This window comes from Melospiza melodia, chromosome 11 (genome assembly GCF_035770615.1).
Source record: "Melospiza melodia melodia isolate bMelMel2 chromosome 11, bMelMel2.pri, whole genome shotgun sequence".
Lineage (NCBI taxonomy): Eukaryota > Metazoa > Chordata > Aves > Passeriformes > Passerellidae > Melospiza > Melospiza melodia.
Window position 1 is genome coordinate 21935072 of NC_086204.1, and position 20916 is coordinate 21955987.

A 20916-nucleotide genomic window follows, 5' to 3' on the forward strand; every position below is an offset into this window, starting at 1 on the left:
ACCTTTTCTGATTTGGGAACAGGGATGTTGCCTGAGCATATAAAAGTTGCCAGTGTCCTGCGTGCTCTCTGGTGATGCTGTGGCCTTCCTCAGGAAGGGCAGCAGCTCCCTCTGATGGTCCAAGCCTGCAGGGCTCTACATCTCCTGTTGGGTTTGTGTTCTGCTGAGGACTGAACATTCTGCTTGGTGGAGAGCTCCCTCTGCAACTTCAGCTTGATGCACAGGCTTCTGTCTCCCAGCCAGCTCACAGTTTGGGAGTGTGGGAGTGCAGCCCTTGTCACTCGTCCCATAGAAGGGACAGCAGCTGGCTGCTGATTTCCAGAGGTTTGTTAGCAATGATAGAAGATAGCTCCTTGAGAAGGCATGTCTGCTGAAATAGCAGCAGCATTCTTGGGATGTGATTGCACTGTTCCGGCAGAGCTGAGTTGTGATAAGGGTTGATCTTACCCTGTCACTGGTTTTCATATGATCTGGTGACCTTTCTGATGAGAATAATGGCAGGTGGCCAGAGCAACTTCAGATGCTTTTGTGATAACTCTTCTGAGCTAGGTCATCACTTGAGTGGATTATGGGCTTCCAACAGGAGTTCTGGGAAGCCAAGAAAAGGGATTGAAGGAGACTTTCTGCCACTTCTGTACAAACATTACAAAAATACAACTTATATATTACACAAGTTGGTTCTTTTAACCAACTTTTTTAACAAAATACTAGACAGTGTTACCCACAAAGAAAGTGATTGCATTGTGATGGGGTTGGGAGTGAAGAATCACTAGATCACTGCTATGGAAATAATACGTTTGCTTCTTTTCCTCAGGACTCCTACACAATGCCCCTGACTTCTATTCAGTGCTGGCATGTGCACTGTGAAGAATGCTGGCTGCGGACTCTGGTGAGGCTCTTGTCTGCTTTCTTGTTCACTTACAGCCTTTGTCCACTCTTCTCAGATACTTTATTCTAGATTGCCACAGGGGAGGGTGCTTTTTGTTTTATTTTAAACAATCTGACTGCTGTCCTTGCAGGTTTCCCAAGCCTGGCTGTTTAACACCCCACTCTAGTTTTGACATGGTTGTTGGAGTCGTTGTGACCCAAGCTCTGTTTTGCCCTTTGCCTTGTCCTCTGCTGCTGTGGGAAGAGCTCTGTGCCAGGGACTACCTTGCCTTTCAGTAATTTTCTGTGGGGCATCCATGCAGAGAGGTAAAGCTGTGAGAATGGAGGCCAAATCCACTGAGATTTCATGGAATGGGTAGCTTCTGAGAAACATAATATTCCCCTGAAGCAAAGGGAATCATCTTCAGGAGAGAGGATATGGAAGGGAGCTTTTTTAATGTGAATCTATGTTTTTTAGGTTACTTGGAATAGCACTGTGTGGTTTTCAAGCATATGCCATTCTGTTTACAAGATTGGGAACTACCTTGAACATTGAATAGGTGACCCAGTAGTGTTTTCTTTTCTTGTGTTAAAACTGTGGTCTTTAATCAGCCTTTAACATCCCCTCTGCAGCTGATTTTCAGGGCTTTCATTTTGTTCAGGCTGGGGAGTGGAAAATAGTCAATTGTGCTTTCTAGTTCTCCTGTTAGCAAGATGATACAGTGTTGGGTTGCAAAAAATATAAGGGAATGCCACTCCTAAAAACTTGTTCCTGGAAGGCATTACTCTACTTTATAAAACACATTGTGTGCTTGGAATTACGATTAGGCTGATCGTGCTCCTTTAAATCCTGCCTTTTAAAAGTCTTGTCCAAGAAAAGTTACCAGGATGGTGAAGTGCCTGTGGGCTTGAGTACTAATAGCAACTCAATAACTTGGCTATCCCTTGGGCTGTATTTTATAGCTCTTCAGCTACACCCCGTCACTATTTACGTTATACAAGCTTTTGTAAACATTTTAGCAGCATCTTATAAAAGACACATATGTGGGTATGTTGCTGTGAGGTGTCTGGATGAATATGTGCTCTGCCACTTTTGCTAAGTGAGGAGTAATCTTGTCTTTCAGTGGTGCTAAGAGCACAAGATAAAACACTAATTTCCTCTTCATTTTCTTTACTCTGAAGTCTTTGTCCTCTCCTCTTCCTACCAGCCTCAAGTCATGTTCTAAATCTGTGGCACTAATTTCAGGCTGTTGTTAGGCTCAGCAGCAACTTAGTGCAACTTCAGTCAGATGCCTTTTTGTCATGTTCAGCAGTCACAGCCTCTCATGAGAACAGGGAAAGTCACTCCAGGTGCTGAGGGATTAACATTTCCCTTGCAGAGGGGATGCCATCTCCCCCCAGAGCTCTGTGAGAAAGGTGGTGATGAATCTGGCTGTGTGTGATCTGCACATGGCTGTTCTGCTGACCAGGCAGGCGGGATGGGAGTAGTCCAGCAAGATATCATGTTAGGACTTGGCACTTGCATAGGGGAAGCAATTAATAAATGACTACTCATGTGTTCCCCAGTCCTAGCCTCTCCCTGCAGCCCCCAATTTATTAAACCAGGCCTTTTCACAAGGCATGCTTGCACTCCCTTTCCCATCTCAAAAAAATCTCCCAGCCTGTGTTCGCATGTTTCTAATGTAACCATTAAAATGTAGCCTGAAGACAGCAATAAAATCCTGGAACGCCTTGGTGCTTTTGTGTCTTGATCAAAGTCAATGTGTGTAATCTCGTTAAGACTGCCCTCCTTCCCCCCTCCCTTTTTATGAATTTAATGGCATACAGCAGCTGGGCTCAGTGTTTAATGCTTACCAACCTGCATTGTTCTAATTAAGGTATCTCCTTTTATTTCGGGCACAAAAGAGACTCTTGTTTTTTTTAACAAGCGAGGAGCTGTGGGATAGTGTGTGTAATAATCGCTGCTGTTACCTTTCCCTGGGTATAAAGCTGGCTCCCCAGTGGGCTGGGAGGAGGGAGCCTGCGCGTGCAGCACACATGGAAAGACTTGGCTGGGGGAGAGGGGCAGCGTTTTTCTGCTGTTGTGCAATAAACAATTTGTTGGAGTTAATAGGAGTTGGAGCAGGCGGGTTGTGTCAGGCTTCCGGCCCCTTTTGAACAGTCTGGAGATCTGCCATCCACGCTGGTGAAAAGTCCCCTTTCTCCTCTGTGCCTGTGCCTACATGCCCAGCCAAGATCTAACATTAACTTAGAGTGTGAGTGTGCCTGAGAGAGCAAGGATCATGTACTGAACAAGGCCCTGGAACTGAAAGCTCAGAGTGCCCTGGACCACTTCTAAACCTCTGCAGGGTATTGAAGACAGCGTGAAATGTGATGCTCACATGTGTCTGTGGACCTAAGGTTTAAACATTTTCTAGGATACAATAGTACAATGATCTGAGCATCTGACTTGATAGTGTTTAGGGCACTGATGAGGATTGGATCTTAAAATGCTTAGACTTCATGAAAATAAAATTTTTGGACTTTGGCTCTTGATGTTCAATTCCAAATTATAACTGTTCTGTTGGAAAGGGCAGGGAAGAGACTTTTAATCACTAACTCTATAAATGATTGCTGGACTCTCTAGGTTAGGTGTAATTATACTGGAGCTCAGCACATCAACAGGTTGCAAGTTCTGGGGTTGAAACATTGACCAGAGGAGACTCCATCTCTGAAGCAAAGGCTGGGTTTGCAGAAAGAGACCCTGGAGATGCCTTAAGAGAACTAAAATCATGGAGTGATTTACCTGTGATCCCTTTTAGAAGCCCTGAAAACATGTGCAGGTTCTTCAAAGATAGGAGAGGAAATGGTGTTGCAGGAGCAAGACGTAGCCTGGGCAGCAGCAGGTGGAGTTCCTTTCCCTGAATGTTGACAGTCCTCATGGTGGGTGTCCATCCTCAGCTGCTTGTTGGACTACAGCCCAAGTCATGGGGTCGTAGGGGATGAATCTCCCTCTGTAAGAGTCTGCCCAGTCTCCATCCTTCCCCTGAGAGGGGACCTTACAGCTAAGAGTGGGTGAGATTTGTATTTTCCTTCTCCTGAGGAGAGTTCTCTGGCAGAAGAGATTGTCCATCTGCTGTAGTGATCTGCTGGGGAGGTTTGGAGCCTCCATCCTTGGAAGTTTGTGAGAACAGGGTTGATGTGTGTCTGTCAGCAGTAATTCAGGTTGAGGTGATCTTGTCCAAGGAATGGGTCAGCAAGTTCTTGATGTCCCTCTGAGCTGTAGTTGTGTGATTTCCCAATCCCTGGTATCCTTCTTTACAAGGTAAATGGAGCTGGAAACTTAAGTCGGGCTGTTGTTTGTTGTTGGTGGTGGTCAGTACAAGGGCTGAAAGAGGACAGGTTTATTTGAACAAATGCAGTTTACTGAGTTTCCCCCATCACCTGTACAAGCCAGATCCAGCATTTCCCAGGTGTATTTGCTGACTTCAGGCTTGTGCCTGCCTGTCTTGGGCTTATTTGAAAATGACAGCTACAAGAGCAGGGAAAAATCACTTCTAAAAAGCTTTCTTCATCACAAAATGCTTCCAGGGGATCCATCGATATATGCTGTGCTCTGCAGTTGACACATTTATATCTTTGGTAATTACTACATCCTTAGCCTTGCCACTCTTTCTAGGCTCTAGTACCATGTATGCCATGTGGGCTGGAGTGGTTTTGTACAGAACAGCACAGGTACAGATACAGAGCAGCCCTTCTGGGGGATTCCTCAGTGCTTCAGCAGCATATAGAGACCTCCAGAGTCAGCAGCTGCATGGATGCTGCACTTGAGCCTTCATGATGTTCTCATCTCTCTGGTTATTAATTAGCATTATTCAGCTCTGGCCTCCAGCAGCCTGTGGGGGTGAGCTCCACCCTTTGAGGAGGTTTGGTGAAAGAAGTTGTTCTCCTGCTGGTTTAACCCCATTACCCCACAGTGGCAGTGGAGGACAGCTGTTTCTCTGGGAATCAGCATCTGCAGAGAAGAAGCTCCGCACTTGTGTGGAGGCATGGGTGGGAGAGGAGGCTGATGCCTTGGTTGAGAATTGGATCGTGGCATTCAGTTCCTTTCCTGGCAAGAAGCTGGCTCTTGGTTGGGGTCCTTCCTGTCATCTCTCTGCTTCGATGTTACTTTCTTTGCCCACTCTGTTTCTTTGTCTCTTTATTCTCTGTCCCTGGTAACACATTCTTGGAAATTGCCCATTTTTAGACCCATGGGACAGCAGGAAGTGCCTAAATCCTTCCTTGTGAGAAGTTTCCTTGCTTTAGCCAATTTATAGCACACATCATACCATTTTTTAAGAGTCAATTTTAAGACAAACTAGTCCAATCCTTCCTGGCACCATGTAAGCCCTAACGACTTTTCAACATCTCAGCTCTTGTTAATGCATTTTTCAAACTACTACCCCAAGTGATTAGCCTGTATTGTGGATCAATCACTTGCCAAATTTTAATTAAGAAAGGAGGAGAAAAAATAAACTCCTTCCTGGTTCCAGCCCCGTTTCTTTGCTTTGTAACAGCCCTGGAGCAAACTTCTTGCAGCAGAGTTTTATAAACCCCTCAAAACTGGGGTTTATAATGGAAAAGCTGAGGTGGCCTTTACTCCAGCACACACAGCCATAACACATCAAGGCTTTTCCATGTAGCTATGATGAAAGGAGCAGAAGGACCTGGAAAAAAAGAAAAAGAAATGGCCAACAGGTGGGACTTATTATTCCACAGCATTTTTATTTCAAGGGAAAAGTTTAGTAACCCCAGCTGGCAGGTGAGCAGTGGGGGAGCAAACGCTTTTTCATTGTGCCTGTGCCAGCATCTGTGTGTATACAAGCTTATGTGCCTCTCCACAAGAGAGGAGAGCTTAATCACTGGTCCAGATAAATGTTATATACCTACACCGAAAAGTCAGATGTAAGGAACAAGGTTCTGAGCAACTTCAATCTAAAAAGTAAAAAATCAGGACTTAGTTCGGAATTTACCACACATGCTTACGTGTGCAGAGGAGGGTACTTTCATATAATATAAAAGAAAAATGCATCCCCAAGTGTCCAAAGTATTAGGAGACTCAGAGCCCTGGGCCACGTGCCACGTGCAGCCTGCACCACATTCAGGCCAGGCTGCTGAAGGTTTCCAGGATGCCATTGTTCCCTTCAATGTACCCACACTTCAGAGCTCAAGGATGAGCTGTGCCTCCCACATGCAGGTGAAGCAGTATCCCCCACTGCCCTAAATCAATCTGTGATCATGCAGCTTTTGCAGAAAATAGGTCAAGCTCCATGTAGTTGGGTTCTGCTTTGTGACAGGGTTGAAAACTTGTCCCTGGTTATGTATGTGCAGCTCTCAGCCCTAAGTGGGAGAGTGAATTCCCCTAAAGCCATCAGCATGTGGTGCAGAAAACAGATCTCTGGGACAGAGATGCCAAGGTCTGGCAAGATAAATCCAGCCATCCTCCCTTTCCCTGTAGTGTGAGGGAACTGCATACCTGACCTTGCTTTGCTATGGAAGAGAGCAAAGATGCACTTGATTTCATTTCTGCCACCCCTGTGGGCTGAGTGCAGAGGGCTGGTGCTTAGAGTGAGCACCTGCATCCTTTGGTTTGATGCCTTGCTGCCTCTTGCCAGAAAGCCTGTCTCAGGAAGGAGAGCATGGACACAGACGTGGGCACTAGTCACATCTGGAATGCTTCAAGTCCCCATGCACACTTACTTCTGCTTTTCAGGGCACACAAGAAAGCTTGAACAGGCAGCTGCCAGCTGCACGGACAACGTGCTGTGAATTAATCCCTCAGGACCTCCCTGCCACTTCCTTTGGGACCCCCTTCAGCTACAAAGTTGATGCCAGGAGGGCAACTAGATGCAACAGGTGCCTCCAAGGAAAAGGGAAACACATGAAACTGAGCAGAGACTCAATTGAAACAGGATATTTCGTGGCATTTGCCTCCAGATTAGTGAGCCCCTTGGGAGTGCTGCTATGTCAGCACAGTGGCAGAAGGGGCAGATGTTCAGATTTCTCTCTCATGTTTTCACCACTGCAGCAAGTTTTTACTAGGACATGCAGAGCAGAGCTTGCTGTTTCTAGTTCTGGAGATCCAAAGGTGAGGCATTGAACATAAGCAAAGAGGCATTTTAAATAAACAGGCTCTGCGAAATTCCAGTGCACTCAAGTTCCCATTTCATCAGCATTTTAAGCCTTTCATTTGAGTTACAGGTTGCACTTGCTCCTCCCAGAATCCAGCATGCCAAGTCCACTCTGTGAAGACCAGAGCATAGGGCTGCATGATGCATTGCACAGGATGGGATGTCCTGAAAGGCTGAAAATCTAAACAGACACAGTGGTTGTCCCAGATAACTGGAATGATGTGCCCACAGGCATCAGCACCAATGTTAGGCATGCTATCCACACCACGAGTGGTCTGTCCTTCAGTGACAAACTGCCAGCCTGTCGCTGACCCCAAGAGTGTCACTCACCCTGAGGTGTGCCAGGCTGTTCTGGGTGTCTTTTACAGACACTTCATTCAACTCTAGCTCAACAGGACTTTGTGTGTGACTGGTTTAGATCAGGTGCAGGTGCCCATGGTCCCTACATGTGTTCTGTCAACAGCTGAGCCGCTGGCAGCAAGGGCTGTCAACTGGGAATGTCCAGGAGTGCAAAGCTCAGGGAATGGCAGGTGTCCATGACTGCAGGGAATAATGTGCAGTGGGAGCAGAGAGCGCCATCCCAGTTTCCCACGCTGCTGGTGCTGTAGTTGGGAGGCTGCCTCACAGCAGAGCCATCTTTCTGTCATTTTTCCCATCAGTTGTCTTTCACATCTGCCAATCTAATGATGACCGACTTAGGTTGACCCCGATTCTGAGGCTTATTAACACCCTCTTGCTGTCAGGCTCAGTGATAGATGGCACATCAGCCCTTGTTTTATCTCATGTAGTGTTCCTGTTGGCCACCCATTACCCCACCCCAGCTCACATCAGTTTGCAGTTTCCAGCTCACCTTGGCAGAAGAGACTCATCTCTGCAGAACCTGTGTGAGCTGGGGAGGATGGGACGGAGGGTTCCTTCATGCCAGCAGCTCTTAGGCTTTTGCAGGATGGACAAGGCAGTGTCCCATTGTGAAAGGGATGGTCCAAGCCCCCCATGAACCAGCTCGGTCATCCCTGCTGAAAGCTTCACTTGTGGCAGCTGGGTTGATTTTCTGCCTGTTCAGTGGTCTGAACTCATTCAGCAAGGGCTGCTGGTGAGCAAGGGAAACAAAAAGGAGCAGATCTCCCTGGAAACCAGTGGTGACAATGGTGCTGAGTTGGGTGATGCAGCTTGGCTCTGGGTTTCAGCCCTCTGCAGAGCTTCTGCTTGTCCAGCTTCTTCATGCCAGGGATTGGAGAAGGACAAGGGGCTTGCAGGGCAGGCAAGGAAGGCATGGGGACTGCCCCTTCACCCATCCTGGGCTCACTGTTGGAGGCCATGGCCCTGCCTGGAGGGCCTTACTGCTCCTGCAATCCCAGGCCAAAGGCAGGGATGTCCTTCACACTCTCACACTGTGCATCTCATCTGCTGCTTGCAGGGTGCCAAGAAGCTCTGTCCTCAGTGTAACACCATCACGTCTCCCGGAGACCTTCGGCGCATCTACTTATGAAGGACCCAGCAGGAGGGCAGGACCCAGCTACTCGGCTCAGCTCGTCACACCCAGGGGGAGGAGAACGACCACAACAAAAAAAAGACGTTTTAAAATTTAAAGAAAAAACAAACCAGAGACTCCAGACATGGACTCGAGGATTCAGGAGCAGTGGGGAAGCCTCGGCTGCCAGGTCCCGCAGTTTGAGACCTCCTTCAGCATCTGCAGCGGGCAAAACCAAATCCTTTGTTGTGAAGCCCCCTTTTTTAAAACCAGTGTTCCCCATCACCCATTCCCTGGAGCTGGCTTGGCATTGTGGATGGCTCATGAGCCCTCCTTTGGACTGTGTTGTTGACCACTCTGCCCCCAGGAGACTGGGGAAGGGACCCTTCACAGAAAGATGTTAAATAACCTGTAACTTGTGTTCCTTGATCAGTTTTTGTTTTTATTTGTTTTGGTTTGATTTTTTTTGTTTGGTTCTGTTTTGGTTTTTTGTGGTGTTCTAGTGATGACTAAAAGGTTTAAAGAAAAAAAAAAAAACACACCCAGGCAGAAATGAAGCACATGTAATATAGATTATATATGTTTACAATGTTGTGTATAAATGGGATAGACTCAAACATTACATATTAATAAGTTTCCCTTTCTTTTCTTTGGGTTGTATTTTTTTTAAAGAAGAAAAAAAAATGAGCAGAGAACATTAAACCCATATTTTTCTTGGTTCAGCAAAGTTTTGGCATTAAAGTCATTAGTTTAAAAAAAGTATATATATACATATATATAATATAAATGGTTTAATGTTCTGTGGTGTATATTTCCTCATTCAGATATGAAGTTAACAGCTTTTAGTAATGGCTGTAGCATTGCCCATAACTTACAGAACTTATGGGGAGTAGAGGAGGTGGATTTTTGTCATTAGTTGTAGCTAATGGGGCTATTTATAATAGAATCGTTATCCCCGGAAAGACACAGCTTTTAACTCCTCACCGGGGGCCAGGCAGGACAGGGGGAATCTGGCTCAGCCCCCTTTATCTTTCCCAGCTGGGGAAGGAGCAAATGGTGAGGAGCTGGAAGGAGGGAGTCTGTCAGAGCCCTGTCCTCTCCCCTGGCTGGGAGTGCCTGCTCGAGGGTCCGGCTGATGCCTGTGCTCGTCCAGCCCCAGCCCCTGCCCCTGCCCCTGCCCTGCCTGGCCTTGCTTCCTCCTCTGGGCAGCATTTCCTGCTGAGGGTGCCTGGGCTGCTCGGGATGGTGCTGCTGGTGGCTTTGCCCACAGACACTCAGCCGTTCCCTTGTGGGCCTCCCTGGCAGAGCCAGCCCTGCCCTGCTCTCTCATCCCCCAGCTCCCACTCTCCTGCAGCCTGCGTTTTTCCTAAGAGGTTTTGGCACCAGGGCAGAGAGCCAAGGCAGCCTTGTCTCGTCCCCACTGCCACTCCCAGGATCCAGCAGAGACACTCTCAGCTGGACCCAGAGGTCCCCTGCAGTCCCTCATGCTTGTCCCTGTCTCCCATATCCTCAGCCTTAACCAAAGCTGCCATCTGGCCTGTTTTTTTGTTCTTTCTTTTATTGTCAGGATCCAAGAATCAGATACTCACCCATTTCCCAAGGCCTTGGGACTTCCCCCAGCTCCACACTGTGTATCCCTGCCACAGCTTCCTGGGCTGTTGTGGGGTGCCAGGTCCCCACATCCAGAAGACAGGGAGTGGGAAAGTTCATCTGCCCCACTCCTTTCCAAGCAGATCCCACCTGGCAGCACAACACAGCCGGGCATTTCAAGACAGTCTGGAAAAAGCAGTGGATGAGGGGTTGGGAGTTGGGTCCCCAGCGCTGCTGGGGTGTTTCCAGAGAGGGAAGGGCTGGGTAAGCAGGATGTGTGGGGAGTGTGACAGTCCCACTACGGCTTCCCTACCCTGAACTCTTTGCAGAGAACAGCTGCTGCCTTGGGCACCTCCTGACTGATTTCAGAAGGATCCCACTGCACCCAAAAAAACTTCAAATGAAATTGAAGGAGCTGTTATTTCATAAACATCTCATCAAAAGGTGACAATTCCTAATTGGGAGTTTCCCTTGTGTCCAAGCTCATATCTGTGTGTGGCTTCTGAGACCAGAGAGCTGCAGCCTCCTCTGCTCTGTGCCAGGAGAGCTCCCGGGAGCCAGAGGAAGCCGGGGCACCCCAGAGGGTCTTGCCTTCACAGGGGGACTGCAGGCAGGGGCTGTCACTGCGGGGTAACCCTGCAGCAGGCAGCACAAGGCAGGGGAAGGGCAGGCATGCACAGCTCAGGCTGGATTTGTAAAGGGAGAAAACCTTGCAGGGCACGTGGCTCAGCTGGGAGTGTGTTGGTGTTAAAGTCTCAGAGATGGAGAGGCTGCAGCCAGGTGGGTTTGAGAGACAGCCAGGAAGGGCAAGAGGGTAGGAGGCCCCTACCCAGCCCTTCCTTGGAAATAGCCCAGCTCCCTCCCAGGGCCTCTCTGGCAGGTGTTGTGGACCAGCCGTGTGCTTTATGTACGTATGTGTAAAACCATATGTAACTAGTCATTGGTTCTTTGCTTTGGGGTTTATTTTTGGTAATTTTTTTTTTTTGTTTAAATTGTAAAGCCATCCCCTGTTTTGAAGGGGGAAGCTGCAGGGGTAAGGCTGGGGAGAGAGGCATCTCAGTTTGTAACAGGCATCCGCCACTTCCCCTCTTCTGTAATGAGTTTAAATGATTTAAAAAAAGAAAAAGTGAAATATCAGAGTGACCTATCTTTGCCCAAAGAATCCCAGTTGCACAAAGCGATATTCCGGTGTGTCAATGATTGTGTGTCAGTGTATACTATACAAAGAGGTACTTGTCACTCCCGTTTGTAAACTACATTTGACATTAATTAAACAAGTATAAATCTTCTTGGGCGCTTTCTGCTTCTCTGTTTCCCTTTGCAGGCGAGAGGCAGCAGAGACACCACCACACACCGCAGCTCCTGGATGTGAGTAATGTCCCAGAGGGGAGTCCTGGTCCTGTTTGGGATGCAGGGACAGATGCAGGGGGATGCTGGGACGTGCGCCAGGCCCACCACGGGTGGGTTCCCCCAACTGGTCCCCGCCTAGAGCAGGAGGGCAGGGCGAAGGGCACCCCTCAGGGGACACCCCCATAATGAAGTCTCATCGGCTGCCTTGGTGGGGGCAGGAGACGCCCAGCCCCAACAGATCCATACATGGTGCATTAGGGGCCCCTGGTGCAGTGTAGGGTTACCCCAGCCCAGGGACGGGGAGGCAGAGGTCGGGTTCCCCCCGGCACGCGGCTGGCGCCGACGCTTTTGGTTTACAAACATTCTGCAGATGGGTCACTGGGCTGCTCTCAAACCCCTCCTCATGGCTGTGTCCCCAGGGATGGGGTGCTGGGGGTCCCCAGGCTGGTGGGAGGAGGCAGCAAGGATGTCAGGGACCTCTTTCTATCTGCTGTGGCAAGGATAGGGAGAAGGTGGGATCCGGCCACTTTTTTGGCTGGAGAGGAGCAGCGAAGCGTCTCAGCCCCTCTCCCATCCACCTCCAGCCCAAAGGTGGCCTGAGGCCAGGGCGAAGGGCAGAAACCCTCCCTCCCTCTCCACCTACCCCACAGCAGGCTGCTAATATTTTATTTAAAATATCTTTAGGAAGCGGAGGAGCGTGATGTATCGGATATATTGAGAAAATGCTAATGTGTAATAGCGTGTGTCAGGGGCCTCGTTCATCACCCCGCGCCGCCTTCTGGGGGATCCATATCTAATTAACAGTAATGAATGAGGGAGCCCACCTAATGACAGCCCGCCAGTTTGTTATGGAAATGAGGCAATCCCATTAGGCAAAACACTTAATTAAACAAACTGCTCGGAGTGTAGGCCAGTGCAAGATGGGCACAGGCCCTTTAGGGAACAAGGGGGGCCCTGGCACCCAGCCCTCCACATGCCAGGCTGGGGGCACAAGGGCTGCTGCAGCCCCCAGAGCTGGGTGCCCACAGCCACCTCCAGCACCAGGGGCTGGGGAAGCTGAGAGGGATCCACTTGGGGGTCCCAGTGGGGAGGGGGCAGCAGGGCAGTTCACATCTCCCTCTCCTCTCTCCTTCGATGGGCTCAGAGGCAGCAGAGGCCAAACAGAGATTTCCAATCAAACGTGTGTACTTGGCTCCTGCTCTATTGACACTGAAGCAAGAAGGGCTCAAGGTTAATTCCTTATCAATACCCTATTGTCAGCTCATCCATCATTCCACGGGGGCAGGGCTGGCCAAGCTCTCCCTGCCCCAGCCCCCATAGGTTTGGGAGGGTGACTGAAGGATGCCGTGCTCACATAGCCTGTCTCTGATGGTGCTGGGGTGCACTTGCAGCCATATGAGCATGCAGAAATGAGAGGAGGGGGTGATACTCAAAGGGAAGGGGATGGAGGGATGCTCATGCCCCAGGCTGGGTGAAGGAGCTGTGCGGGTGTGCTGGACAAGGGGGCATTAGGAGACAGATCAGGTGGTGGCTGTGGGCCCCCATTTGTCCTCTTTCCTAATTGCATCCTCAGCCCCCTGCCCTGTGTGCTGGGAGGTCCCACCAGCCTTTTCAGAAGAGCAGGACTAAGCTCAGCTCCTTTCCCAGGGACTGGGGACTACAGGGGAGCTCCAGAGTCCTGATACGTGAAGCTCCCAGAAGTTGGGCCATGGTCTGCTTGATCACAGAGATTGATCTAAAAAACAGATAGCCTTCCCTAGGTGATGGAGAGGGAAGTGCTATGACCTGGTGTGCTGAGGTGAGAAGGGCAGGAAGGCTATTCCTGCTGCTAGACTTTTGGTTTTAACAATCAGTTAAAGCTGAGGAATGGGATCTAGTTCAAATTCCAGAGGCAGGCAGCCCTAGGGAGAGACGCTGTTCGGTATTAACTCACAGTCTCTAGTTCTTGTCATTGGAGTTAGTTCTTGCTGGTCTTTTTCCTTGCCCCAAGACCTTTTGCAGGAGATGCTCTCAGGCACTCAGGAGCGCTGGGCTGAGCTGTGCTGTTGGGGTCTTTGCCAGGATGCGCTCAGCTGTCTCCTGGACTAGAAATGTCTCCATGCGGGAAAGAGGGGTCCTGCTGCCATCTCGTGGAGATGTTCCCGCCCGGCACGGGGCCTGCACAGCCGCCCTCTGCCAGCTCCCCCACGGGCAATGGAGACCAGCCTCCCTCCTGCACTTTTTGGGATGCAGCACAGGCTTGGATTGCTTGGTTCCAGTTCCATCCTGTCCACTCCCACTTTTCCATCAATGGCAGAGCTCCACACATATGCCTGCAGCATCCCAACATGCATGAAAATGGGACTCAGCCCACACACCTTTAAAACACCTTTATGAGGTGTGGGCACAGGTCAGTCCCCACCCAGGAGCCTAATCTGAATTACCCACGCTGCAAGATGTTGCCCCAGCTCCAAACCTGAACCCTGGCTGGCTGGATCCTGCCCCTGGCTTGCCCAGTTCCCCACCACAGCCTCCCCCAGTGCCACAGGGAGCTCTGGCTGCACAGACACCCTCCCAGCCCTGTCAGGAGCAGCTGAGCACCCTCCAGCCCAGCCACACGGGCCAGCCTGACCACTAAGTGCCTTTTTTTGTTTTTCAAAACCACCCTGTAACATCACCACTGCCTGAGGAGGGCAGCACAGGGGAGCAAGCCAGGAGTCAGTTGCCTCACAGGAAACACTCAAATAGATTTTGTTACTGAGGGAAAGTTAATTTTGCTTTACCACAACTGCGGTAGCCAGCTGTGAGCATCCTCCTCTCCCAGCACTGCTGGTGTTCCACCCACACTATTTCACAGTGTGCACATGAGGGCTGGACTGCAGGAAAACAAGCTCTGGACCACATCCCACTGCCTACCCTCGAGGCAAGCCCAGGGATGCTGCATTTTTTCCTCCCAGTGAACAGATCTGCAGTGCCCCTCCTCCCCATAGCTCATCTCAGAGATTTACCTGGATTTGCCAAGATACCACAACCTTTGGGCTTTCAGTGTTCAGGCTGAAGCTCTTTAGGAACACCGGCTGCGCCAAACCGTGACAGTTTAGCAAGGATTAAGGGTCTGAGGCTGGGTTTTTGTAAATCCAGTAGTGCTTGGATCAGTTCTCAGCCATGTGCCTTCGGGCTCCAAGTTATTAACCTTCTGTTTCAAATAAGCCCTAGGAACAGGGAGGGCAGGAAGGTGGGGGCACATACTGTACAGGAAAGCAGAGGCCAGCATATCACACAGCGCTCACAGTCGGAATTAAAACTTGCTGGGACTCAGAAAACAAAACCCACTCAGAAGACTCGTGCTGTAAATCACTGGCTTGGCCAAGATCACCCTGCTCTCAGAGAGCTGTGTACACAAATCAGCTCCCAATTTCAAGTCACTTTTGCAGCAGTGGAAAGGCCTGTGAGCACACTCCTGTTGGCAAAGCTCAGGACACCTCTGACTGACTGCAGAGCTGCAGCAGGCAGCACCCGCTCCCTGCCTGCTCCTTGGAAAGTGGGGAAGCAGGGCTTAGCTGGGGAAGTGGCAACACCCTGCTGGGGAGGTGAAAGTGAGGAAGGTGCAGCTGACATGTGAGGCTTTTCCCAGAGCAAACCTCACCATCCTGTCAGGCAGGGCAGAGGGTGCAGCTCCAGCTCCTGCCAGGCATGTTCTGTAACAGCCCAAGCCCTTAAACAGGAGAAGTTCAACACCCACAGCAATAAACAGGAGCAGCAGATTCCCAGGAACAATTGTATTAATTCAGAGGCATATATTATGGAGTGTTTAACTGATCTGTAAATACTAAACCTGTAGAAACCAGCATGAGGGCAAGTGCTGGTTAAATAACTTTTATCCCCTCTGTTCCCCAGGAGTGTTCACAGTGCCACAAACAGGCTGGATGCTGAGCCCCAGCCCAGATCTCTGAAAAGGCAGATGAACACATCACAGCTCAGGAGTTACAGCACTGACAGCACAAACCAGGGCCTGCTTTAAAAAGCTGGGAGATCTCTGATGGCCCTTCTGGAGACAGGGGACCATGCCTGGATTTTACAGGTACAAACCCTAAAAATCAGAATTCCTGCATGAAAAGGGGAAGGCTGAAGGCTCTTACCACAGAGTAGCCCTCACACCCCACTGTCACAGTGGGAACTGGAACTGGGATCACACCTACAGAAGACTGGGTCCCCATCAGAAAGCTCCAGTGCCTGGAGATAGTTTTCACTTTTAAAAAATAAAAGACAAACCAGGTCATCAGGCCCTTTTCAGTTAATTCTCACTTATCCCATACATAGCCCAACCCTCCCTCAGGGGGTTATTCTGCTGTAAATGAGCATTGTCACAACAGTCTGCTACAAACCAGCTGTGTGGTCACCACTGCCACTCACCCTGTGCCTTCACTGCTGTGAGGTGTTACAGTTCTTGTGCTAAACTTCCAAATTATTTTAGTGCTTCCCAAGGACTTCCCCCCTCTACATTTCCAATCCAGAACAGCAGGAGTTTTGTGATTGTGGATGACAGCACCCCAAGGGTGGGCAGGAGCAGCACAGCCACCTCCTGGCAGAACCTTTGCAAAACTCCTCCTGCTGTTTAAGTGCCTGCCTCCCTAGGGCAGTTCCTTGTTCAAGCAGGCCCATGACACAGCCCTCCAGAGCTTCCTCCTGGCAATTTAAAGTTGGCTAAACTTGTTCACCATGTTATTAATTAGCTTATTACACTGTGACATAGCATAAACATATCAGCAGGCTCTTCAGGGTCTTTATCCCCACTTCTCCCCCAAATAAACAATAAAACCTAAACCAGACATTAAGTACAGTGCAATGAGCTACTTTTTCACTAGGTGGAAGGAATTAATTTCTTGTACACGTTGCATGGACTGCAAAGACTGATCATCTGAAGAGAGCATTATGGACAAAACCATCATATTTCATGGTCATTTGTAGGCTGGAGGTGATTTAAGAAATACCCAGTATAAAGCATAGCTCCAAGGGACAGTTCCATCTTCTTCTGCAGTTCCACCTCTCTGTTTCTGGGGTCTGGCACAGCTGTAATCCAAAAATTTTCCCTGAATATCCAGATGCAAAATATAGGCTGCTTAAAGACATACAATTAACAAATAAGTAGCTCTCCAAGAAAGCAAAACTACTCAGTAGAACACACAAAAGACTGGAAGAAAGAAAAACAAAACATAAGACGCATTCAAAAATGTTAGCTTAAACCTTGAAGAACACAAATGTTATCAGAAACATTTGAGCTCCCACCAAGGATCAGAGAGCTTTGACTGTTTTATCTCAGTTGTTTAATGGAACCAGATGACAGTCTGGTCATACTGCCCTACACACACCTTCTCCTGGTCCTACACTTGGTTTCAGGGCCTGATCTCCAGCAAGGAGAGTACAAGAACTGAGATGCAGTTAGAAGAGCAGAAAGTCCTGCAGACTTTGCTCTGTTTGCTCATTGCAGGATAAAAGAAATGGCAGAGAGAGAAAAAAAAACAACAAAACAACAAAGACATGGAAGAGTTGTATTGTAAAATTAATACAAGCAACAGAACATGCACCTTGGACATCAGGGACAAGGAGACAACATGGAGAGCAGTGAACAAGAAGAGACAGGAAGAAACAAATAATACTCAGTGTGAGATTCTGGTCTGTGACACCTTGGTAGAGCACATCAACATGAACCATGACAGGATTTCACCTTCAGGACTTTAAATTAATCCATATCTCCTTTCTGCTCTAACGCGGCTGGTCCAAAGGCCAGGCTGGAGGCTTTCAGACTTGTAGACGGTAGGGGAAAAAAAAAAAAAACAAACGAAACCAAACAAGGAGCCTCTACTTTCCTCATTTCAAAGACACAAAAGCAAAGGAGGTGACATTTCCCATGGGAGCTGAGCAAGGAGAGGCAAACACTGCAGGTGACGAGAGCACTAGGGAGGCGAGCCCCCGGCACAGTCAGCCAGGAAGGCGGTGCAGAGGCTGCGGTAGTAGGCGGGGTACACCCGCATGTGGCTGACGTGCGGCGAGTCTGAGAAGTCCACGGCTTTCACAGGAACCCCGAGCTGCTCCCGGGCACTGGCCATGAGCTCAATGTCGCTGGCCTTGATGATGAGGTCAGCCTGGGAGTAGAGGTAGAGCTCGGGCCAGCGCGAGGGCGCCTTCAGCAGGGCGTCGTAGTGGCTCTCGTGGAGGAAGCGCGTCAGGGGGTGCAGCAGGACCCGCAGCACGACGGCCGTGGTGGCAAAAGTGAACAGCAGGAGATACCTGAGCAGCACGTTCATGGAGGCCAGCACAGTTGCCAGGGCACGAAGGGCTCCTCGCAAGTTTCTTCTGCCAGGGGCGCTGTCGAAAATGGTGCCGGCCACCCTGAGGCTCTGGAAGGGCGTGTGGGTGTGGAGCGCCTCGAGGATGTAACGGTACAGCATGGCACCTCCATTGCTGAAAACGTGGAAAAGAACCGGTCTGCTCTCAACTCTGTGGTCAAAGAGCAGCTCCAGGAGTTGTCTGGCTGGGGTCTGCAGGGATCTGAGGCCAAAGGTCTCGGAGAAGAATACCATCCTCCATGGAGCTGTGTAGCGGATGACCGTGCAGCCCTAAGAACAGAAAGAGACCCCACACATGTTTAGGCTGTGCTGCAAATTACAGAGAGTAGGCAAGCAGCAGTACAGAGAACATGAAAATTTGGGACAGATTTCCAACAGAAACCACAGGGCCAGAAGAAAGTCTTTAGTGTCAGCAGCAAGGCACTGACATGAATATAGATTACATTAATCATCATAGCACACGGTATTATGAAAAGGCCTCTGCAGTGGCCTCTGCTTTGGTCATGTCTGAGATCCTTTCAAATCTTGTGCTAACTGGTACAACCCCCAGGGACACTGCCACCCATTTTTATGAGTGTTAATCCTCGCCCCGGAGAAGAAAACCATCTCCCTGATTCACAGACCTTCAGCATCAGCTGTTTTGGTAAGACGAGCCTGCTCTGGTACACATCCAGCTCATCACACTGAAGCAAATATAAGAAGAAAGAGGAACTCCTCCTCTCCTTGGGTACACTTGTTTGCAGCTGTCTCTAAGACTCACCACCAACAAACACCAACATGATTTTTGTAGACCTTCCTGAAACACTCCAGCTGTGCAAAGAGCAAGCTCTGGCTCAAGGACTCAGAACTCCTGAGCAACTGCCTTCACTCCTGAGCAACTGCCTTACATTTGGGTATAGATTTGGGAACAGGATCTTGGAAGAGTTTCAAAATAGAGCAGATGGAACTACATTTATAAATGCTTTAGACCTTTTCCATCACCTGAGCTCACTGACACATCACATCACATTACACACTGACAAGGACAAAGCAAAGTCACCAAAACATCCCCCCCAGAGCTCCCTAAACAGTGAACGAGTTAGAAGAGGACACCAAGTTCTCAAATCAAAGCCTTCTCTACCATCTTGCCATGGCTACAGCCACCTCCTCTTAATGAGCTAAGAAAACCCATCCTCTCCTTTCCCATTTCTACGATCTTTCCGAGGGAAAAGTGTTTTCCAAGAAGTTGTCATGCTGCCCTGTAACGTGCTCCTCATCCGCTCAGCAGCATCTTAAAGCCACTTAACAACTAATTCTTCACTAGATCAAGCCAATTAATGACTCCTGCACTGGATTACACATTAACAATAGACTTGTTAATGTACAAACTTTACCACCTATAGTTGGAACAAATTTGGATATATACAATATTCCCTGCTGGCCAAGAAAAAAAATTCTAATGTTTCACTGGGTCCCCATGCTACAAGCTGGCATCATTCCAGTAAAATACAGTATTAGAAAGAAAAATATCATAACCTAGGGAACTGGCAGTAGGACAGATCTCTCTAATTCAAACACAAGGAATTCCTAGTGAGCAGCTATGACTATCACAGGATGCCTGTTTCACAGACAGGATAAAATTAATTTGGCTTACAACATTTAGATGAATCATTTTCACAGGAAGGAAGAGCCAAAGGCATGACAGATGCCAATGTGTTCTGTCAGTTCCCACCCCAGCCTCACCACGTCTGTGCTGCGGCCTAACAGCAAGCAGCAAACACAGAATCTTTCTCTGCATGTTTACCTGTTTGGAAAACTAACACAGTTCACGTCATTCCTGAATAATCCCACAACTTTAAAAGCCTTAAGATACTTCAGTGAGTCACACAGCAGCTGAAAGTTTCTCCAGGGAAGTACTTCTGCCTTGGCTGCACACACAAAGGTGACATCAGCAGCTGTTAGATAACACTGCCCGGGCTGTGAGAGACAAGGAGCTTTCAATGACAGCAGAACTCTCACTCACTCCCCACGAGCCAGACAAGAGGGGCTTCAGAGAGACTTTACCTACACACAAAAATAAGGCCGTTTCACAGTATGACAGTGCCATGGAGACACAGACAGGGCACTCACCTTCTGGCTGTAGACTGCGCTGTACTTGGCCAGGTATTTGTCCTGGCAGCCGGCCCAGCCCAGGAGGATGACCACGGGCTGGCCCTCGGCAGGCCCTCTGTCTGCGCTGCCTTCTGCAACAGACCACAAGCGTTACAGCAGCTGCCCTCCAGCTGCCCGAGCACAGCTCACGGCAGCTCGCCTGGTTACTACAGTTTAAAGGCAATAGTGAAGCAAGCATGAGCCTGGCTGCTCGCTCAGTTCCGAGCATTGCCTCACGCCGGTTTCACTCCGTGGGCGAACTGCACAGCCCAGCCTCAGCCCCTGCAGCTCCCACCGCTCTGCAGTGCCGCAAAGCCAGCACCGAGCTGCTCCCTGCGGGGGCGACACCGCTCCTCCCGCCTCCCGGAGAGACAGCGGCGGCTGCTGCCGCTGCCATGGGGAACAGGGAAGGGTCCTGCCCTGCGCTCCAGGCACTGCCAGACACCTGCCGGAGCACCAATGCCCCACGGCTCCTCCTCCCACACCCAAGCGCGCTCGCCTCTCCTCCGCCCGCCCCGTCCCCGCTGTCACGGTGTCCCCGGTCCCGCTCGCCCCCGCACCGCGGGCCTGTCCCGGCTGCAGCTCCACCACGGCGTCCCTCAGCCCGCGGGTGCCCATGGCCGCGCACCGGCCGCCGCTTCCGCCCCCCCCGGAAGCCCCGCCCACCTGCCTCCCCGCAGCCAATGGGAAGAGAAAGCAGCCACCCCACCTCATCATTCGCTCCGCCCCCTACCCGCCTCCCACTTCCTTAGCAACGCGCCCTTAGCATCGACTCAGAGCCCCGCCCGCTGGTCACCCATTGGGCAGGGGGAGAAAGTCTGGCAGCGATTGGTTCAGCCGCTTGTCAGTCATTCTGCGGGGTAACCGCCCCCTCGGGGCTGAGGCGGGCGGGGGCCGCAGAGCCGGGCTGAGGGGAACTGGAGAGGGGATTGCAGCGAGGGCGGCCGCAGGGCCGGGCTGAGGGGAACTGGAGAGGGGATTGCAGCGAGGGCGGCCGCAGGGCCGGGCTGAGGGGAACTGGAGAGGGGAT

The 20916-nt window shown here is 50.1% G+C and overlaps 2 protein-coding genes across 11 annotated transcripts in view; one reads left to right on the forward strand and one right to left on the reverse strand.

Moving 5' to 3' along the window:
* RNF220 (ring finger protein 220) overlaps positions 1-11368 on the forward strand; it is a 216099-nt gene extending 204731 nt beyond the window's left edge. For all 9 annotated transcript variants that reach the window (XM_063165965.1, XM_063165969.1, XM_063165962.1 and 6 more), the window contains 2 exons: positions 815-889; positions 8437-11368. In XM_063165965.1, coding sequence (XP_063022035.1) covers positions 815-889; positions 8437-8508 — 147 coding nt within the window. In that variant the 3' untranslated portion in view covers positions 8509-11368. The remainder of the gene's footprint in view (positions 1-814; positions 890-8436) is intronic.
* Positions 11369-16944: 5576 nt separating this feature from the next.
* Positions 16945-20531, reverse strand: TMEM53 (transmembrane protein 53). 2 transcript variants are annotated; one of them, XM_063165972.1, is made up of 3 exons: positions 20447-20531; positions 19866-19978; positions 16945-18026 (listed from the first exon to the last, which is right to left on the reverse strand). In XM_063165972.1, exons 1-3 carry the CDS (start codon positions 20502-20504, stop codon positions 17364-17366), a joined length of 834 nt encoding a protein of 277 aa, XP_063022042.1. In that variant the 5' UTR covers positions 20505-20531; the 3' UTR covers positions 16945-17363. The 2 variants fall into 2 exon arrangements, with proteins under 2 accessions (XP_063022042.1, XP_063022043.1); XM_063165973.1 differs by having other exon boundaries at positions 19866-19975; positions 20447-20514.
* Positions 20532-20916: the final 385 nt, after the last annotated feature.

Bases quoted from the DNA above. Each gene is read 5' to 3' on its own strand.
- TMEM53 (XM_063165972.1), bottom strand. From the start codon at position 20,504: ATGGGCACCCGCGGGCTGAGGGACGCCGTGGTGGAGCTGCAGCCGGGA. The intron at 19,979-20,446 runs GTGCGGGGGCGA...GGTCTGTTGCAG, and splicing joins GCAGCCGGGACAGGCCCGCG to AAGGCAGCGCAGACAGAGGG. The intron at 18,027-19,865 runs GTGAGTGCCCTG...TTCTGTTCTTAG, and splicing joins GCGCAGTCTACAGCCAGAAG to GGCTGCACGGTCATCCGCTA.